The sequence below is a fragment of the Numenius arquata genome, chromosome 3, assembly GCF_964106895.1.
Source record: "Numenius arquata chromosome 3, bNumArq3.hap1.1, whole genome shotgun sequence".
In the NCBI taxonomy this organism is placed as follows: domain Eukaryota; kingdom Metazoa; phylum Chordata; class Aves; order Charadriiformes; family Scolopacidae; genus Numenius; species Numenius arquata.
The window spans coordinates 11,162,441-11,183,751 of NC_133578.1; the positions used below are offsets into that span (position 1 = coordinate 11,162,441).

At 40.5% G+C, this 21,311-nt stretch overlaps 1 protein-coding gene across 1 annotated transcript in view; it reads left to right on the plus strand.

Moving 5' to 3' along the window:
- OSBPL11 (oxysterol binding protein like 11) overlaps positions 1 to 19,517 on the plus strand; it is a 41,740-nt gene extending 22,223 nt beyond the window's left edge. The window contains exons 6-13 of the mRNA XM_074144868.1: positions 1,559 to 1,760; positions 4,858 to 5,003; positions 7,036 to 7,176; positions 9,135 to 9,633; positions 11,261 to 11,447; positions 15,207 to 15,389; positions 16,001 to 16,154; positions 17,544 to 19,517. Coding sequence (XP_074000969.1) covers positions 1,559 to 1,760; positions 4,858 to 5,003; positions 7,036 to 7,176; positions 9,135 to 9,633; positions 11,261 to 11,447; positions 15,207 to 15,389; positions 16,001 to 16,154; positions 17,544 to 17,621 — 1,590 coding nt within the window. The 3' untranslated portion in view covers positions 17,622 to 19,517. The remainder of the gene's footprint in view (positions 1 to 1,558; positions 1,761 to 4,857; positions 5,004 to 7,035; positions 7,177 to 9,134; positions 9,634 to 11,260; positions 11,448 to 15,206; positions 15,390 to 16,000; positions 16,155 to 17,543) is intronic.
- Positions 19,518 to 21,311: the final 1,794 nt, after the last annotated feature.

Sequence of the window (21,311 nt, forward strand, 5' to 3'; positions counted from 1 at the left end):
TTGTCCTCTTGTCTGGCCTGATCCTGGAACGAGGTGCTTGGGTGCTACCACATAGTAAATTACTAAGAGTGAGGATCACCCGAAGCGTTGCAGTGATTTGTCAGCTAATTATCTTTGTTGTCTTTATGGGTTTTTTCTTTTAATCCAGCAGAGTTTTTCAAAGTATTGGAAAAAAAAACTTGCACGCAAAGACTCGTATCATATTCATGACTGAAAAAAGGACACGTTCTGGTAGCAACTGATGGGTTTGTGTAGGCAAGGCTGTATAACTAGGTGTCTTATAGCTTTCTGCCCTGTCACTCTTGGGACGTGCTAAGGCTGACTGTGCACAGTTAATACCACTTCCAAAGAGCCAACGCTCTGTAAATTCACACCATAGTATGCTATGTAGCCAAGCCCTAAAATGTTCCAAATACCACATACTGTGAACTTGGATGAATACATATTGCCTAAGTATTTACTGCATAAAACCTTAAAAGCAGTTCCTGGAAGGGATTGCAGGGAAAGGTACTTATAATAAAAAAATCAGTAAGATACTGCTAGGATTGGTGATTTAAAAAGCTAAGCAGTCAAATGCATGAATGCATCTCAAATTCTTTAAAGAAATTATTCTTCTGCTCTGCTAAATCAATCTGTTCAGAGTAACTCTATCGAGTTAATTAGTGCTGTTTGTTGTACCTCCCCGGAAAAGGGACACTGGCCTGTGTAGAAGGTTTGCCTTCATCCTGCTGATTCAAAATTAGACAATATTTTACTTCTGTGAGTACAAGGAGAAAAGAATGTGGGTTTTTGAAGACCACAGTGTGCTGCTTGGCGGCTGGTGTGCTTCGGCACTGTACCTCTTGTGGGCAAATGTGCTGTTGCAGATGCAGTGATGTAGGGGTGTACTGTGTCAGGAGGAAGGAGGAAAAGAGCTTGGGGGAGAAGGGGAACAATGATACCAGGAAAGCTGTAATTTGAAGTGGATAATCCTGCTTTCCCCCCCCCCGCCCCGCAAAGTAAACAGTGAGATACTGATCCTAAGTGTGGTGGCAGTGTAGACAATAAATGTGAATCCTGTATAGTTTGAGCTATACTGAGTGATACAGGTCTTCTCATTTAAAGTGCTGTATCTTTTGTCGGGAGTGAAAAGATCTTCATACCCACGGAGAGCACCTCATAGATCCTTTTCCAGGCTGTGCAGAGCACAGAGCTTAATTACTTCTCACAGACAGCATGGGGGGTGTTCCCCCCCGCCCCCCCATCAAGCAAACATGAAAGTGTTTGATATTTACTGCAGCAAGTATCATATTCGATTTCCTCTTTGCTTTTTTTTTGAAGTCACTTTGATATTCTCTTGCTTGTTAATAAGGTGCCATGTATTGCCGTGGGAATTTTCATCACGCATTCAGTGACTCTTTAGTAGCTGCATCAAGAAAAACAAGAGTACAGTTAACTGTATATAATCTATTACCTTTTAGTTTTATTATCGTCATAAAATAATTTGGGATCCTCTGTGTGCACAGCTAAACACAGACCACACAACGCACTTCCATGCCCTGACTGTTTTGTTTGACAGATGATGTCTCAGGCTGAGGGCCAGCAGAAAGACTTGATCAGGAGCATAGAATGCCTTCCTGTCTCCGGTCACCTTACATCCTTGGATCAAGACCTATTAATGCTGAAAGCAACTTCCATGGCAACCATGAACTGCTTAAACGACTGTTTCCATATTCTCCAGTTACAACATGCTTCTCAACAAAAGGGATCCTTACCAGCAGGTGGGTATAGATGCTCACAAAGAGCAGAGCCCTATAACAAGTACAAATCCTTTCCTTCTTGCAAAGATATTTGTTGCAGTAAATCCAGTTTCATTTGGGTAGAGAAAACTGCTGGCTGCCTGGTTTCTTGTGAGGTTTTCCAGAGTCTGACTTGCTGGTGTTGGGTAGAACTCCCATGCTTTTTTTTTATTATTTATTCATTGTTTTCTCTACTCTATCAAGAAGTCTCTGGCAGCAGCTGTATAAATGTAACATGTAGTTGTTGGGAGCATCTCACAACGGAATAAAGTACATAAGGCACCGCAACAAGAAGGCTGCCTTTGGGATGAAACTGGCTACTCGGGAACAGTAATAGTGGAAGGGAACTCTTAGGGGATTGGAGATTCTAGGATATGTGATGTCCAATACAGCTCTGTCAAATGTTGTGTTTGGGGTTTTTTTTTTTCACACACTAAATACCCATTATAAGCATTTACATGTGTCTTGTTAAGCGTTAAAATGCAAAGCTTTACATTTGTGCAGGTTGTTATTAATACTGTTTATATATCAGCCTATGTTTTAGTATCCTTATTTTGAGTTAACATCCTAATCTGTGTTGCATTCCATTCTGAGGCCGGAACAGACTTGAAGCAAATGCAAATTGGTTAACGGTAAAAATAAAAAAAAAATTTAAAAATCTCTTTTCATAACAAATCAACCCCCCAAGAAACAAACCAAAAACCCCACAAACCCCACTGCTGATGGATGTGGAATAACATGCATTCACAGGCAGCAGACAAATAACGTTGCTATGTCTGCACAATTGATTGCTTCCATGGAAGTAGGTGCTTACCAGTATCATTCCACATAGTTTGTGTGCAATGTATGGAACTGAATGTGTGCTTTCCTGTTTGTAAATTCCTTTCCATCTTATTGTGGTTTTTTTTTCATATGTTTACTTTGTGGCTTTCTGTGAGCAAAAGGCTTTTGAGTGTTCTTAAATGCTTTCTTTATGCAACAGATATGGTAGATACGGTAAGTATGTAACAAAGTACACTCCTAAATTGTCTCTTACCTTATCTTTCCCATATTCCTATCATATTTGTGGTACTTGCTTTGCCAGTGTATGTTATTTCAGAGCTGGAATTTAGCTTCTAAGATGAAAAAAGACCTTGTATGAAAGTATTAAAACTATACAAAAATATTTTGTGAATTTTTTTTTTAATCACCACAGATATTTAAAGAAAATATGTGAATATTTTACATGAATTAACTTTTTTTTGCTGTATTTCAGTTCAAAATTTCATTTTAAAAATGAAAAACTGGATGGCATCTCTCCAAATCTTTGAACTCCAAAGTTACTCACACTGAAAAAACTCCTCCTATTCCCTGGGAATTTTTTTAAGTATTGATGTATAACTGTGGGAGGTGCACATCAGAAGTCTTTTTGTTTTGGCATTTTCACCTGTGTGCTACTAAGGTGGATTTTTTGACCCATTACTTTGTCTGGGGAAATACTGGGGAAATAAGTAAGGCCTAATGAGCACCATTGTAATAACTTACAAAAAAGATAGTGTTTTTTATTTTTTTTTTTTAATGAGTGCTTTTGTTGTTTAAACGTTTAAGCTATGCAGGGAAAAGCTCAATTCATCTGACTGCTATTCAGTTGGTATCTGCCTGTTAGTGGCCAAAGCTAAAAACACTGCTTGAAGATGTCCAAATCTTGGAGGTTTCTGGTGGTGTCCTAGAGAAAAGGATGGCGAGGGGGGGAGCAGCAGATTGGATGATGCATTACTGGGGCCAGAATTAAAAAATAGACTGTTAAAAGAGAGCGTGTGCCTTTCTGCAGCTTTCCACTTTCCAGCTGGCGTGGCCTTTCTAGAGACACTGTAATACATTTGTTCCTTTTAAGGATTGCGAAGAATTGGTTTTTTTTTTTTTTAGAGACTATTTAGCTTAGATTCCCCCTCCCCTGCCCCATTCAGGAGGGATACTTATCCTTCTAGTTCAACTGGTGGAGTCTTTTTGGTAGGCTTCAGAAGCTGATATAGAAAGGAAAAGGGTTGTGGCTTACTTGAAATGCTGCAGGAGACATTGTCTTGCTGGGTAAAAAGGTGTCTGGTCCCATTACTGAAGCTGGAATTTTTTTCCTGCCCTTGTATTTTCCCAGTGGAAATGCTGCTGTTTATCTGAATTAAACTTACTCTGCCTGTTGTGGTTGAGGATGTGACCTAGTTCCAGGTAACAGATGTCTGGAAATAAAGGATTCCTATATGGTACAATATAGGAAGAGGCAAGAGCTGCCTTGGTGTAGGTACCTAGGCACAGGAAACTGCTGTGTGGTGGGAGAAATTCAGACTTCCTAATAACTTCTGTGCTTGCAACCCAGCCAAGATGGTTTGTCAGTTTGTGTATTCTTCAGTAAAAACTGATTGTAGTCACCTGTACATTTATTAGCCTTTGAAAAAGAATGGAACATTTGTATTATTAATGAGGAACCCGATCCATCCTGATAAATTAGCTGGGAGTAACTAGAGATGCTGGAATCATTGAGTGGGTAATAGCTTTCCAAGCCCTGCAGCGTTTTTTTTTTTTCTTTTGAGCAACTATTATTTATTCAGCAGCGTGTGCCTGCCTTCTTTGCAGCGGAGAAAAGACAAGTGCCCCCTCCAGAGAAAACACTGGCAACAAAACTTTTTCCGCTTTAGCTCTTTTTAGTCTAGAACTCAGCTGGGTTTGAGAAGCTGATAAGTCCTGGGCTTTTTTTTTTTTTTTTTTAACAGTTAAAAGAAAATTGTAAGGGTTACTTAACATTCCCGTGATACTGGGTTCTTCCTATAGGGTCTGATTACACCTTTCATGACACCAACTAGTTTCTCCAGTCCAAGTTGCATGTATTACAGCTCGCCAATCGCAGTGTTTGTGCTAATGATCACTGAAGGTGGTGTCTCATTGCACCACCTTTGTTTAGTGGCTGCTGAAGGGATTGGCTGCAGGAGGAATTGGCTGCTCTCAGCTTATCCCTTAAAAAAAAATAAATAGCTGTTTTGTGAAAATTGCGATTTATTGACCTTCCAGAGGATGAGCAAGTTTCAGCGCAAACTTTCTTTTGCTTCAGGAACGACGATCAATTGGTTGGAACCGAAGATATCTCTGGCAAACCACTTCAAAAATGGAGCAGCTCAGAATTTCCCAGCAGAGATAAACAAGCCAGCATCTGTCAGAGAGGAGCAGTCTGTTGCAGAGCCCTGCCAGCTAACAAGGGTAAGGTAATGTGAACATCCCGTTTCTGTGGGGAATTATTTTGAGGAATATCTCTAAATGTTTCAATCATACTATTTGAAAATGATTTAATGACAATTCTTCTCACACTTTTTGATTAGTTGTTTTGGAGGAAGAGCGAGTGCAGTTGCAGTAAATGAAACTTTCTACCTGGCTTTTTCAATAAATTTTTGCTGCTTTCCGTAACTAGCTGTCAAGTGGAGGGAACTAATTGGGATGGTAATGTGCAGTATTCCCTTGCATTTTGATCTAAAACAACTGGAAATTGAAGTGTAAAAAACCTAACCGGAATTCAAGACACTCCCAAAATGGGCCCAAGAAGTGCTGCCTAAGTAGATGAGAGAAAAAATTGCTTGTCTCCAGCTATTAAATCTCTCTGTCTTTCTTTTCTAGCTCTTGCTGTGTCTGTTTTTCTTAATCTGAGCAACTCTCATCACTTGACTTCAGGATGCCTTAATGTATTTGAAATACAGCTACAGTCTGTATCATTATAACTGTCAAAATTGATTTGAAGCACAAAATACTAAAGTAGAAAACCAGCAGGGATTATGATAAAGAGCATGTTTTCCTAACTAAGCTAGAAAATCATAATTACATTCTCTTTATGCTAGTTGTTTTCACACGGTTGTTTGGATGAGACTTTATCATTGTGAAGAGATAATATGCTGTTGTATGTCTTAGTAACAGCACTGTGCTGTCTTACAGCAAAATTGAAACAGCAAAGATTTTTTTAGTTGCTATAGTTGACAGATTTTTTTTTTTTAAATGGATCTGAGTAGTTGCTACTAAGTTTAAAAAAAGGAAAAATGAAACAAACCAGGAGCTTTCAAATAAATAACTTAATTCCTTACTTCTTCTAATAATTGAGTTACAGTTCAAGTGCTTAGTGTATATGGGATATGGGTAGTTTTATCACTCCCCTTAGATATTTTCAGCTCCCTTATTTATGATAGCAGAACAGCGTAGCATCCTTAGAAAGGAGTCACCTGTGTGATACTTCCGTTTTCATCAGGGTTCGAGCTCTGCGTGAGGGGTTGGCCCCTTGTGTTTGGTGGCTGAGCGTTCACAAGTTTGCCTTGAGCTGGGGCAGCGGGTCCAGGACAAAGGGCTTTGCTCAGGCAGATGGATATTGCTGCCCTCCTGTGGCTTTCAGTGCCTCTCCCCTCTCCCTCCCTCCAGCTGTTTGCCCCAGGAGGATGCTGCTCAGAGCCCGAGGAATGCCACCTTCCCTCCCACCTGAAGCGTTTGGCTTTCTGCTTGCGGGGTGATGGTGGTTAAAACAGTGCTTGAGGGATAGCAGCTGTTAAAACAGTGCTAATATCATTTCTGATGGTCTGACTGGGCATTTCAGTTATAATAACACACCCCCCACACACACTTGGTGTCTATGTGTGGTTTTTTGTTGTTGTTTTTATAAAACTACTCCAATTTACTTTTCTGTTTCACTTTACTGTTACCTATTGGAACTAGCAGCAATGTTGATGATGCTTGTGAAAACAACCTTGGAGATATGTTAATTGCCTGTCATCGGGCCTGGCAGTAAGCAAGTAACTAGGAACTACCAGTTGCCTTTGCAGTAATGATGGCAACACTGGAAAGCCTGAAGTAGTGTGGAGGTGGAAGGGTGTTATTGAGGTGGTTGGAATTTCTGCTAGCATTTGTTTTGCTATCTTTGTGTATGTGCTAGATGCTTGCCTTTCTGTTAGCTCACAAACTTTCAGGAAAACAGGTCATATTTGCTTTTAAGCTTTCCCCCCCTCCTGCCATGTGAGAGATGGTGAGAAATCATAACCTGAATCCTCTAGACGAAATCCGCATTGAGTTATTTTAATGTCCCTTTAAATACTTCAGCTGCTGTTTATCTTGGGGGTAGATTCCATTGTGTAGCTCTCTGCAGGAGTTTTTTTTGGTCTTTTTTTCATACATGGACAGTTAAATTCAACAAGAAGTCCTTTTTTTGGATATTGTCTGGCCAGTCACATCTTTGACGTGATGTTTATGGCTCTTATCTTAGGAACCTGAAGAAATAAATCCAGATGAGGAGCTGGAGGATATCTGTGATGATAAAGAAGATGACCTAGGAGCAGTGGAAGAACAGCGCAGTGTTATCTTGCATCTCTTGTCTCAGCTGAAACTTGGCATGGACTTAACAAGAGTAAGTAACTGAAGTGTGAAGACTGGCTGCAGAAGAAGTGAAATGCCATTTTAAACTCAACTTCTGTATTGAACAATATTGAGTTTGTGACCTGTAGCAACTTGAGGTCTCAAGAGCCAATGTCCCAGGACATTGCAGGTTTTAAGTGGAACGCACTGAGGGACTGGATTTTCTTTAATGCAGCTGGCCATATCTTTTCTATTGGATTCTCTTTGTGTTTTCTACAATGTTTTTGTTGGCTTTCCTATAATGGCCTGTTTTCTTCCTGTGTTTGCACCGTAGTCTTTCCATGCTGTTTTCTACAGCCTTCTCATGTTTTTGTCTTTCTGCTTTCCTTCCACTTTCTCACTTGATTATGCTTTTACATGCAAGTCGCATAACCTTACACCTGTATTCATGGTGCTTCTGAAAGGAAGCTTTCTTTTGGTTCCCCATTATCTATCATCAGATGTCTGTTTATCCCTCTCTGTCCTATTCGCATTTCTGTGTTTGCTCACAGCTATAGCAAGCAGGAACAAGTTACGCTGGAGGGAAGTGGGTTTGACGCTTCAGTGCAGCTCTCAAAAGCAAGCAACTTTGAAAAATTAACACTCAGTTGCAACTAGACAATTTGGGCAGCAATTCTGGGAAAATCGGGCTGCTACCAGCTTATGTTCAATTAACTCTTGTAAAGACTTCTTATCATAAGCAGTAGACACTTTTAAAGCAAAAATGGATTTTACAGTGGCATGGAATAAGGAAAGCAATCCACATAATTATTGGAATTATGGATTATAGTTATTTTTTTCTAGCTATATTTTTTGACCACTAGCTACTTGGCCACTTGTATTGTGAAGCGTACACGTCACAAGTTGGAAAAAAAGGTGGTATGAACAGGTCCTGCTGCCTGTGAGCCAAACTAACACTGCCGCTGCTTAGTCAGGAATTCAGTAAGACATTATTTCACTTATACTGAATATTGGATTTGGTCTATCTTTTTCTCTTAGATGGAAAAAATTGTCAAGTCAGCCTCCCAGTTGTGACTTTTGTCTGTGTGTGTAGAATTGTCTTTAGTTCAGAGCAGGCGGAGCATTGAAATGCAGCAAGCCTGACTTCAAAACAGGTGGTGAGGCTGTTAGGATAACATTTAACCTAAATATCAGGGTACTGAAATGAAAAGCAACTTTAATATTCCAGGTTGATGTTGAAACAAAGTGGCAAGTGTATTCAGCCTAACTTGTGTATCTATTAAGAGTCTCTTGTCTGTGTTCCACCTCTGTGAATGCAGCTGATTTAAATGGACTGTCTTGATCTCATTGTTGAGACACCCTGTGTTGCTCTTTACAACAGTTACTCACATGAGGTTAGTTGCCGCTATAGGGAAGGAAAAGACACGATGCCTGCAGACTCTTACTCTACGGTATTGCTCTGGGCCCAGCAAAGACCAGGACTGCTGTTTTTATAGTGGTAAATATAACTGGGAAAGCATAAGGTCCTCTGCTCAGAGGTACAGGATAAACCAGTACTGTGTTATTTCTCATAGATGCTTGTCCTAGTTGCTGTGGCAAGAGAGAGTGCAGGTTCTCAAGAGCACTGGCATAGCTTGCCTGCTTTTCTCTCCATTAGACAAAACCTTTCCAAACCTCTGCTCTGAACCTTTCTTGCTATAGTTTGAGCTCCTTCCTGCTTGTTTTCTCCTCCACAGACATGCGGAACACATTATCTCTTTACAGCTCTTTCATGTTTTTTGAGGTCAGTCCCTTACAACCTCTTTATCCTAATAGTACTTACTGGGCTCTTTTCCTCCTTTTGAATTGCTTTTCTGGGACCTGTATTTTGCTCACATCTTAGAAGAGGGACAAGTCTGAAAGTTCAGTCTGAAAGTGTGGTGTCCAAAACAGCACAGAATCCTCCACTGGAGAACTTCCTTATGCCTGTTTCTTTGTTTTACTGACTTTCTGGGTTTTCTTTTATTTCAGGTGGTTCTTCCCACTTTTATTTTAGAGAAGCGATCATTGTTGGAGATGTACGCAGACTTCATGTCCCACCCAGATCTCTTCATTGCAATCACGAATGGCACTACCCCTGAGGAGAGGATGATCCGCTTTGTTGAGTATTATCTCACTTCATTTCACGAAGGTCGCAAAGGAGCTATTGCAAAGAAACCATACAATCCAATCATTGGGGAAACCTTCCACTGCTCCTGGAGGATGCCGAAGAGCCACGTAGCCACTGATGCTGGCAGTAACTCCTCTGCTCACACCACCTCAGAGCAAGTAACTCTTTCTAAAGATCTGGAAGGCCAAAAAGAGCTGGACTACTATACAGTAAAATTTGTAGCCGAGCAAGTATCCCACCATCCTCCTGTCTCAGGGTTCTACGCTGAATGTGTAGAGAGAAAGATGTGCGTCAATGCCCATGTCTGGACAAAAAGTAAATTCTTAGGAATGTCAATAGGAGTGACAATGGTTGGTGAAGGTAAGTGTAACTTCTGTCCATTATTAATTTTATAAAGCTAGTAAAATATTTCTTTGAAAGGAAGTTTGATGTTGTATGCCTCTGGCAGAAATACAGATGATTACTGGTCACTAGCTTTCTTTCAAAGACTTTTCAAAGAAATTTGCTTGCAAAGATGCCAGCTACTATTGTGTGTTTTCAGTTTTTTATGCACTTTTATTTTTCCTCTAATCTTTAGGATCTGCAAGCCTTAATGTGCAGTCATTCGGTGATCTCTTACTTTATTTTTACAGTTTACAAAGTACAGAAGATACTGCAAGTCCTCATTATAAACAGCAAACTTCCATACGTGGAAAAAAATAGATTTGGATTATATTTGGAAATAAAATTCTTACTTTTAAACCAAAGGACAGTTACTGTATTGTAAACTGGTATTTGTGAATGTTTCTAAAGCATTGGACAAACTAATTTGCATCCAGACATTTACTAAATAGAAGCGTTGTTGCATTTGCATATATTGCACTTAGGTATGTTACTGTGCAAGCTGTAATTTTCTTTAACTGGAGAAATCGGATCCTTTAGGGACAGAGAAGGTTATCTTCCCTTAAACTGTCATTTCCCTTTAGTACTAGTCTTTACTGCAAGAGGTGAGACAGCATCTCCTGTTCTGTGTCCCCTGTGTATTGCTCAGCGTCTGGGCATTCCAGGCACTCGCATGTAAAATGCATGTCTGACAGGGGAATGAGCATGGCAGGGGAAGCACATCTTGATGCTTTGCCTGCACCAGGTGATTTCTGAAATTAACATCTCACTTAGGGCATTTCTCAAATCGTATCGTGAGTGTGAAAGCCATGAGAGTATCTGAAAAGTAACCTCAGACGCACAGTGATAATATACTATAGAAGCATGGGTTGATGCAGGCACCAGTCAAGGGTCATGCTGTGCTCCTGTAATGGCAAGAGGTAGATCTTGTGTTTGGCGTGGTTGTTTTTTTTTTGTAGGAATCAAATAATGTGGGCACATTATTATAGAAAAAAAAAATGTGGGCACACATCTTAAAACTCAAAGAAAAAATCTAGTTTTTAGGAGATCCTTGACATTTATTGCAAAAGCCAGTGCTAGGAAAGAGTTGGGCTTATCTTGGCAGAGAGGTGGGGTAAGGAGGATTGTCTCCCCTACCTGCCTTCAGATAGGGTAGGGTGTATCATGGAGAGAGAGAAACCATGACAGGAATACTGGCCTTCCTCAGGATCTACAGTTCAGGGTATTCATTTGTTATTTGCTTTTGGAAGTGCAAGTCTTGCGTTGCCGTGCTCCAGAACCATCAATAAGAGAGTGACCAGCCCTTTGATGTGTTACTGAAAAGTATGTTGCCCAGCACAATATTATGCTTTATGGAGCAATATTATTAGGATGAATGTCTTCTCCCAAAAGAAACATAAATGTGTGTTATTCAGGAAAGTATTTATATCTAGAATCTGTAATAAGTGTCACTTTCGTGGGGTGTGAGATTTTTTTTTTCTTTTTGGTGTGAGGGGTTATGAGGAAAAGTAGTCAGATATCCGATCTGACTACATCTGTTTCAATAACATGTTTGGTCTTTTCTGAAATGGTCCTGATTTAGGGATTCTTGTATTTCTTCACACAGGTGTCTTAAGCCTCTTGGAACATGGGGAAGAATACACCTTCTCTCTGCCCTGTGCATACGCTCGGTCAATTTTAACTGTTCCCTGGGTAGAACTGGGAGGAAAAGTCAACATTAACTGTGTGAAGACTGGGTATTCTGCGAGTATTAACTTTCACACCAAGCCCTTCTACGGTGGCAAGTTGCATCGGTGAGAACACTTTTCTATTTTTCCACATAATCCACACTCTAGAACGGCAGTAGCTGCGTATCTCCCCTGTTCTGCGTGCTGAATAATACTCATTGAAAGTCTGAGAAAATGTAGTTTTTCCTGTTCATAAATGCTTGAAGGTATTACTGTGTTCTTAAACAATATCATAACTAAACAACTGCATCCTACGTGATCCTCAAGGAAAAAATCAGGCTGCCTTTAAAGATGGTAAGGAACTTCCACGTTTGTCTGACTGTTTTCAAACCACTGGGAAAACAGAGCTCCTGGCTTTTATTCCTGGCTGCCACAGATTCTCTTAGTTCTGTTAGAAGTTGGTTAGTGTTTCCTATTTTTTTTATTTCCTCTGTTTGAAATGAGGTTGAACTTGCTGCCCTAAAGGGTTGCATGTTGTATGCAACATTCACTGCAGTTGCACTGCAGGGAACATTAGTAAATAGTCTTCTGTTACTTATTTGTCTTAGGATTTCTGAATAATAAGCATAAGACTGTCAAGTTTAAGCAACTAGAAAATCTCTAAGTAAAAATACCTTTTTTTAAAGACAAAAATTGTTGTGGTGGTAATTCTTCATGTTTATGCACAGTTAAAGAAGATAACAGACAAAGAAGATCCAGAGAAAGTTTGCTTGGGGTTACTTGTGCAAAAGCTTTTAGAACTCAGTAACACTGATGTTTTTAGAGATTGTGTAGTAAGACTGCTGCAGATTAATTGCCTATATATTAGCACGAGGCTAATTAAGGAAGGAGAAAATTAAATAATAGTCACACAAAGAATTTCTGGTTGCAGAGCATCTTGCTGGACAGTGTTTTTGTTTAAACCTTTCTCAAATTAAATGTGTAAGAGATAATAATGAAATATGTAACAGCCTAGAACATCAGAACTTCTTAAAAGTGGGTTGCTCTCACAGGTTGCAAAAAATCATCAGTCTTCTATAAATCCCTTTTTTTCTGAAACAGTAGGGTAAAGCTGTATTTATCATTTAAAGGAAAACAAAAATTCCCACCAAAGCCTCCATCTCGAAGCACTTTGCCCCACAAATTCCCATGCATGCTTGGAATTTAACTTGGGACCATGTCTCATGTCCCAGTGGCACCTGGAGAACTGAAGCTTACACATAGCTCTCTTTCACTGGCAACAATTGTAAAATGATGCGTGGTTTGGGATTTTTGTTCCCGGTGCTTACAATGTATCTTCCACCTTGCAATAACTCCTGTTGTGCCATAAAAAAGAAGCAATAGGATGCAATTTTACTTCAATGACTTAATTTTGGAAACTGTTTTTGTTGTTTGTCTCTCTGAAATTAGTCACAGATGTAGAGGCATTTCAAAGACAGATCTGTTCAAGGTACTGTAGCTGTTGAAAATTTGACATGGTGATGATTGGACATTGCCAAAAGACTCTCTTGGTGGGGAAGCAGCAATGTTGTCATGGTTACGCAGAGCGCAAGTGAGTTGCTATGGCAATGTTATAGATTTTTTTCTTTTTTTTGCAGAGTGACCCTTGTTGTTAGACCTCAGCTGGATATTTGCTCCTTGGTCCTGTACCTCTTTAGTTTGATGAAACAGAGGATGTTCGTTACGAACAGCTAGGCATATACCAATCGTGCCAAGCTTACAAATAAGTACTAGCAGATTTTTATCACTAATATTAGTTCAGACAGATATTATGATCTGCAGTGCTGGGAATGGTTGTATGATATAGCGGCTCGATACTGCGCTGTAGTAGTGAGTGATATAACTTTGTTTACTTTAAGCTGAGTGGAGACAGTAATTTTGTGATTGATATTAAATACTGGATGTCAGTGTTGTGTTGTAACCACATGGTGCTTGGAAAAATTAAGCTCTTAAGGTTGTGGAGATGTAACTGCAAAGTCTGAATGGGCTGGTCTCTGGCATCTTGTCAGAATCAGTCTGTTCAGAGATCCCTTGGGAGGAGGGCAGGGACTCCACCACTTGTAATAGCTTTGGTGAGGTGTGGAAGTCACAGGATAAAAAAGCAGCACAAAATCAAGGCTGTTTGCTTGTCACCTACTTTTTCAGAAACTGTTAGTGCTTGTTAACGTCCACCAAAAAAAGCTTAATAGTTTAATGTAAACATGCGATGTAAACATGGAGCTTGTGTTGCTCCATCTCTGGCCTCTTTTCTGGAATGAATCTTAAATTTTTGTAATAGAGAACTGTGCCTGGGTAGCCTGTACTTATCAGTCTGGTTTTTTGGAAGATCTTTCTAGTGAAGTTAAATCGGGTTGGAGCTGCTGGACTGTGATGTGGCTCCAGCTGCCTCTTGCATGTGCAGGATGTGGCAGAAGCCTTGGCTGTTTCCTCCTGCTCTGAGCCGGCTGTGAGCTTGCCACGCTTGCCCTGGCTTCCCCACAGGTCTGATTGCACTGGCATCGTGTGTCTCTGGGCTGCAAGGTCTGACCTGTGATGCTCCTTTCGTTGCCTGAGAAATTAATTTCTCTGTTTTGATGCTGGGTTTGGGGGGAACAGGTAGGTGCAGACACAGCTGGAAGTGACCAGTGGATGCAGAAGAGGGAGAGTGGCATCTATGTGTCCTGTGCTCCCTTCTGAGTATGGCACCACGCAGCCAGTGTGGGCAAAGTGGGAGCACAAGTAGGGGGCTGCTTTCTGCTCCTCTGTGTGTTCAAAGGAAATAGCAGCAAAGCAGCGGATTGCAAATTAGCTCTATCAGCTGCACAGAATGTAAGTGTGAAAGGAGATGTAATGTGGGGTTTGTGTGAGCGCTGATGAAATGCAGGAAGGGGAGCTGGAGAGTGGTGTGTTGTAGAGAGCTTGTGTACAGGTAATTGCAGTTTAATTGGAGCTGGAGACAGTGAATCCTTTGTGAATCCTGCAGCACCTTTCAATGAGAACGTCTCAAGTCTTGTTTGCATCGTGCGCTGACCCTTTTGTTTCTTTTTCCTGGGAGAAAAGTTGTGTTTGAGGGTGGTAATTGAGCGTGCCTAGCAATGCTCCCTAAGCTTCCATTCCTTCATTCTGGATGAAGTGAGTGTTGGGAGGTCTTCAGACAAGTCTTGATGTTGAGAAGAAAAATATGCATGTGTGTGTAATTATGGTGATACTTGAGCATCTGTGCAACACTTGGAATTAAATACTGCATACTAGAAAGACATTCTTAATATCTTGTTATTGGCAGAGATTTCTGTGGAAGAGATGGGGAAGAAAAGCAGTTTTCCTGATTCCTAGTTTCCTAGCTTGCTTTCTGCCTGTGTGTGACTGCTGCTTATGTGAGCAACATAAAAATGAGATCGCCTACGTATGGGGTACATTGGGATGTAAAGATGTGAGATAAAGTGCCAGCAGGTAGTGAGATACATTCTTGCTAGAAAGTTCAATTTTTATTTTTTAAGTCTGAACTACATATCTGATGTGATGTTTCAAGTGGAAATGATCAGCTGCTTGCTACACGTGAACCAGCCTCTGTTAGTTTCTTTTTCATTTTCAATTCCATTAAAAGGTTTGAAAATGGTTTAAGCTGAAGCCAAAAGCGGAGTTTCCTGGGTAACATAAAGAGAACTAGAACAACCAGTGAAAGTCACTTCGCTCTTTGAGCTTCTCCACGCAAATACAATTGAAGTAACTAACATTTTTCAAGACAGCGTGACAAGTTCGCAAACTCATTCAGAATTACAGAATCACAGAATTTAGTTGAGTGGTTATGCAAGGAATAGTACTCAGGTGTCTTCAGCCATGCCTTTTAAAAATAAATTGCTTTCCTAGAGTCACGGGTGAAGTCAAGCAGAACACAACAAACACAGTGGTGTGCAGGGTGCAAGGAGAGTGGAACAGCGTGCTGGAGTTCACCTACAGCAACGGGGAGACAAAATACGTGGACTTGACAAAGCTGTCTGTGACAAGAAAACGAGTCCGGCCCCTTGAGAAACAAGGACCTTTTGAGTCTAGGTAGAGTATGTGTTTACTGTTGTCTGACCCATTTCCTAACGTGGATGCCTTAGGAAAACCTGCAAATATAGATGTTATTTGTGGATAATGCTTAGCAGCAGTGACTTTTAAAAAAAAAAAAAAAAAAAAATCAAAACCAAGTGCATAATAAAAAGTGCAAAAACCAAGTGCAGGCGCATGGTTGTTTATCCTGTCTCTTTTATTCATGGACAGAGTTGTCTTAAGTGTTCATAAAGTGCCTGCTAGAACAGAGCCTCCTTATTTGTTTTGGTTTTAATCATCAGCTACACAGCGGGGCAGCTCCTGACAGGGGAGGTCCCCACAAGAAACTGTTCATTGAGTAACACTCCCATGGCAACTCCAACGAGTGTACAAACAGACACCAAATTGGCACAGCCAGAACCTCAGAGGCCTTCCTATCTGCTCCTAATTGCTGGTGTAGCTCTGCGACTTGGCTGTGAGCCCTTCCACCTGCCCTGCACTGTCGTGCTCCCACCTGGGTTGGCTTGTCATGTCTAAGTGCAGGGAGTGCTCCTGTTCCAAAAGGACTACATGTGGTGATCCTGGAAGTTCCAGGCTTTGAAAACTGAAGTTAACAATTTGTTTTGTAGGAGGCTGTGGCAGCATGTAACAGAGTCTCTGCGGGATGGAGACATCGATAAGGCTACGGAGCACAAGCGAGCCCTTGAAGAACGACAGAGGAATGAAGAGAGGCTTCGTGCTGAAACAGAAACACCTTGGTGTACTAAATACTTCCTTAAAGAAGTAAGTTCTCAAGCAGTTAGCTGTTGATGAAGGCAGAGCTACAATGAAAGCGGGTGCACATAAGGGTCTGTGTCCTGTCAGAATAGGGTGTTTAGCCTTGGATCTTATAGTTTACCTCCATGGGGTCCATAGGAGTAAGTTAACATAAACATGCTCAAACATTTAAACGTGTCACTTTACCCTTCACTTCCCAAACACTTTGGCAATTTCCTTGCAACAAATTGCCTGGTTTGTGGTTCAGTTTCTTTTACCAAGCACTTCCTTGTGGTACATAGAAAACAGCTTTACATGGACACGTGTATGTAGACTGTAACAGTAAATACCCAAAGAAAATAATCAGTAGTACTAATGTTGCTTATTGTGTGCACATATGAACCCCAGATATTACCGTTAGCAAGAAGGAATATGAGTTAATTCTCATCTTAGAACTTCTTGTGTCCTTGTACATTGTGTTTTGGATGGAGCTTATTTGTTCAGTGGCTTAACCTGTGTTTCAATAATGGTAGTAATAATAATAATATAGTAAGACTTTAACAAGGTGACCTGCAGCCTGCTCAGGAAGCCTGGTGGCTACCAGTATGATAACTTTGAAATAGCCTTTCCTTGTGACCCAGACAATGAGACCCTGCTTGTGCAGAGAGCTTTGCTGAGCCCCATGCAAGAGGGGAGGACTCAATGAAAATTTATGCTGCAGTAGTTTAAATTCTCCTTGTAGTGAAAACATTATCTGTGAAACTGCAGTAATCTAACTCCCCCTTCATCTTTTTGCCATGTATGTGGTCTAGCAAGGGTTTAAAACAGGCTAAAATTTTTTATTGCTTATCTTTCTAGTTTTGTTTTTTAAAGTTCAGGACTATCTGTTAGCTCCAATAAAGCTTTTTGTTCTCTAAAACTATGTTAGCACGACTGGCTCAGATGTAGATATTTCTATTGTTAGTATCTAGATTTAGAAGAGGTGAAATTCTGTTGCTGATCCAAGAGACAGATCTACTCGGAAAACGGTTAAATATAATTCTGAGCTCCTTCATTTCCGGGTTAGCGGTCGGGCTGTGTTAGAGCTGATAATCTTGGATGGCTGCCTCTCTGCTGGCTTCTTGGTTGGCTTTTTAAAGTAATCTGGATCAGGGAGCTGAGGAGAGTGGCTTTCCATCTGGGTTAATTAGAAGTGCAGTCGATTCCCAGAGCGCGCTGTGGCTCGGCACGAGTCTGTATGTGTTCTGGAGTAGTCTCAGAGCCTGCAGCATTGATCTCTGTGTCATAATCTGTGGGAGTTAAATGTATAAGCTATGTCCCTCTTGGTTTTCACAGCTATTGGTCTAATAGCTGTGTGAAGGGAATTCTCCTGGGGCAGTGTCTTTATTGTAACAGTATTTTCTCTTACAATTGCAGGGAGATGGCTGGGTTTACCATAAACCCCTCTGGAAAACGGTCTCTGCTGTGCAAACTCAGCAAACGGACACTAACTAGAAAAACTGCTTTGAGATGAGTTTTCTGATTTTCCTCTCCTTTTCCCCTGTCTCTCAAAACACAGTAATCACACCAAGTGTCCCCTTTTTATGTAATTGTGAAAGTTTAAATAAGCATAAAGAAATAAGTATACTAGGGCACTTTAAAGCTATTAAAAAAAAAAAAGTTGTAGAGACAAACTTGCCAGGTACATTCAACCAACTTGTTTTTTGTATGATCCAAGAGATTTTATCTGAATTGTGTAAGATTCTTCTAAGTAGATCTGATTGCAAAAGCTGCCTAAGAGGAGAAGGAACCGTTGGATTTTGGAGTGACGTGGGAACTTTTTTTCAGAATCTGCGTCTAGCTCTTTAATAACTGAAACCTGCTCAGTACCCATGTAGACAACAGCAACCAAAAATTGCTGCTTTTATGCCCAGTGATTAACCTTTCTGGCGAAAACTGGAGGGATGTTTGGAAGATGTGCCTGAAATCAGTGTTAAGAAACAACTGGATCGTGATGACTTTTTTTTCTTCAGAGAGAACACGTGCATGCATCGGAGGAATATGGGATATGTGTAGAGACTACCTTTCTTTTTTATGGATTTATAAAAGCAATTAGAATTGTAACCATGGAGAAATTTTTCCTCTGAAACGTTTTAATATACTTGAAATAATTGACTTGAATTGGAGAAGTAATTTGAACACTTTTCAACTCCTAATTTTATTAAATCTCTTTGAGTGACTTTGATTTTTCTCATGTTATAATGTAATGAGGTTTGGCCTTTTTTCCTTCCTTCACCATCCCTTCCTGAGGACTAAGGCTTTCAAAATGAACAGAAAACGTACAATTTTGTATTTAAATTTCTCTGCCCATCTAATCATCTAAGAGGGGGAAGTATCAGTGTTACAAACTGTCCTTTGGATTGTTTTGGTTTTTTCCCTGTGGTGTTATTCAGAACAAAGCGGTGAAATGTGACCTGTGAATACATCGACTGTAGGTCCTGGTTTTTCATCTTACCATAAAAAAAAAAAGCTGATTATGCTGAGGACTTGGTATTGATTTGAAACACAATCAGATATCAGGAAACTGTATTCAGGTACAAACATCCTTTGTTGTTGTTTTGGTTTTTTTTTATAACTATTTTATTGAAGTCTAAGAATTGCTGGCAATTAAGAATAGTACTTATTATGGCTTTCGTTATTGTTGTAACTACAAGCTACCTTAATTTTTTCCAACAGTGGTGCCTTACTCTGTTTTTTCTTCTGATGTAGTCTTCCAACCAGTGTATATAACATTATCTGCCACCTCCCAGCCATGGCAATGGCTGCACCTGATCCAGCATTATGAGAACTCACAACTGTGTGATCCGGTAAGATGCTTTCCACGGAGAAGATACAAGTGTAAGAATGCATCAGAAGGTTTAAATAACCATCTTAACTTTCAACACAACTGTAAATCGTGCAAAAAAAAAAAAAAAAAAAGAGTTGGGTTTATGCACAACTATTTTGATCCTCTTGTACATTTTTTTTTTTTTTTTTTTTTTGCTGTGAAATGCACTGAGATCTCAATGCGAGTCCTAGTCCGTTTGTGAGAAGTGGGGGTGGGGATAATAAAACTACAAAATGATTCATCTGCTCTGTGTGGTTTCCTAGAGATCAGGTGACCGGGAAGACTAGGCTGTTATCTTTTATGCTGGAGATCTGTCTGTCTGGGCTTTCCTTGGCCCTTAAAGCAGGATATGTTGGCACTGTGCACTTGAGTAGTAACTATGCTCTCCAGCCGAAGAATGTTTTAGGCCCTGCTGTCTTGTTTGTGGTATTCTATACAACCATCCTGTTGTGTTAGTTTTGGATATCCATTGGGCATTTTCATGTTTAACCAGGAATAAAAATAAAAATGAAAACAATGGGATTAGTTCCTCCTTGTTTCTGGGTTTGCGGCACATTTGGGGTGTGCTCCTTGGCCAATTCCAGGATTGGGGGTAGGCATTATGGTGGCGACGTGTAAACTTCCATGGTTCATCAGTACCTGCACCAAACTGGGAGGTGGTAGAGGGACAGAAACTAAGCTGACAAAGCTGTATGCGTTTCATAGTCGTTCTATCTGTGTCACGTGGCAGATTTGCTTTAAACAAACAGCAAGGGCTGCGGTGCGAGGTCCAGCGTTTAATATTGCTGTGATCAGAGCAGAAAACAAACCTTTGCCAGCTGAACGTACTCCAGGGATCAACTTGTGCTTATTAAAATATAGACCTATGACTCAGTCACTGAGCTCTGCTTAAAATTTTGATTGGGGAATTTGTCAAGGTGATGGCTGTAAAACGGACTGAAAAGCTCCCATGCTGACCGTAAACCCATTTGTGTTCCTTATATAATATTATTAGTCCGGTTATTTCTCTTCCACCCTCATCTGGTGTGCTTGTGGTTTCACACTGAAAAAGCTGTTACTAATTTTGTTGTGTAAAGATAGACCTAAGGCTGAAGAAGTAGTCTTTTAAAATACATGAAACGATTTCTTTTAACTTGGGGGTGCTGCTAGGGAAAAAAAAAAGAAGGTAAAAAGCCTTCCTTTGCTCGGGTGATCACAAGGACTGGAATGGCTTCGTGATGTGGATTCAGTTATGATGCGAGTTTCTAGATGCTTCTAGGAATAAAGGACATAGTAGAAAACAGTTTAAAAAAAAAAAAAAATTCTAGCCACTGAATATCCAGCTTAAATCGTAAGATATTTATGTGATTCTTCTGAGAGTTACAAGCACCCTATGGACTAATGTATGTATTTTTAACTCTGACCAGATTTGAATTCTCTTGCGTAACTGCTGTTGTTTCCATCTTATACCTTCTGGAGTGAAGGGAAGGGCATCGCTGATGCTTCCTATGTAGGTATTGGCTAGAACCACAGCGTGTTCAATGGGGCATGTGGCAAAATGTAGGATTTCGTCTTGCCTTCCCTTCTGTCTTTTTGGCTTGATTGGGCTCCACTGAAGCGAAGAGCAAAATTCTTACTGATCTCAGTGGTTTTAGGCTCCCTGGGTTATAAACAGATCTTGGGAGGTTAAATAAGTGGCTCTCTTCAGAGGTGCTGTGTGCCCTGCTGCTCGTGGAAAACAGAGACTCCTATTTAAAACAGAGCCACTCCTATTTAACGCAGGCATTCAAGCGTATAATTCTGAAAGGTTGATTCTGGACTTGGTTTTCATGGGGGAAAAAAAATGCAATATGTAAATTGGAGTGCTCAAGATTTTAGGCATGGGGAGGGGAATAGCTTGAGAAGTTTTTCAGCATATTTCCAGTATAAACTGTCAACCCTAGGATTAAGTCTCTGACTCCCCAGGAGAATTTGGATTTCAGCTGTTGGAATCAGAGATGCAACCTTCGATGTCTAGTTTGCACGGGCTGATCCTCCCGCTCTGTCCCGGTCACCTGTGGAAGAACAGGTCAGGGTGTCTTTTAAAGCCTCTTGAGCTGAACTTAGAAGAACAAGTAAATTTATCCATCAGTGTTATATCCAGACAATTTGGTGCAGAACTTGGTAGGGGAAATTCTGCCCTGAATATTATGAGAGGGAAAAATTGGATAGCCCTGGGGGGAGTTCGGTGTGTTCCTGTAGCTCCTTATCTCCATGTCAGAAAAGCTGCCCCAGGCTCTCTGTTCATTCTGGGTATATATAGAGTAGAGCCAGTGGTTAATCTATTAAAGAAATGAGGC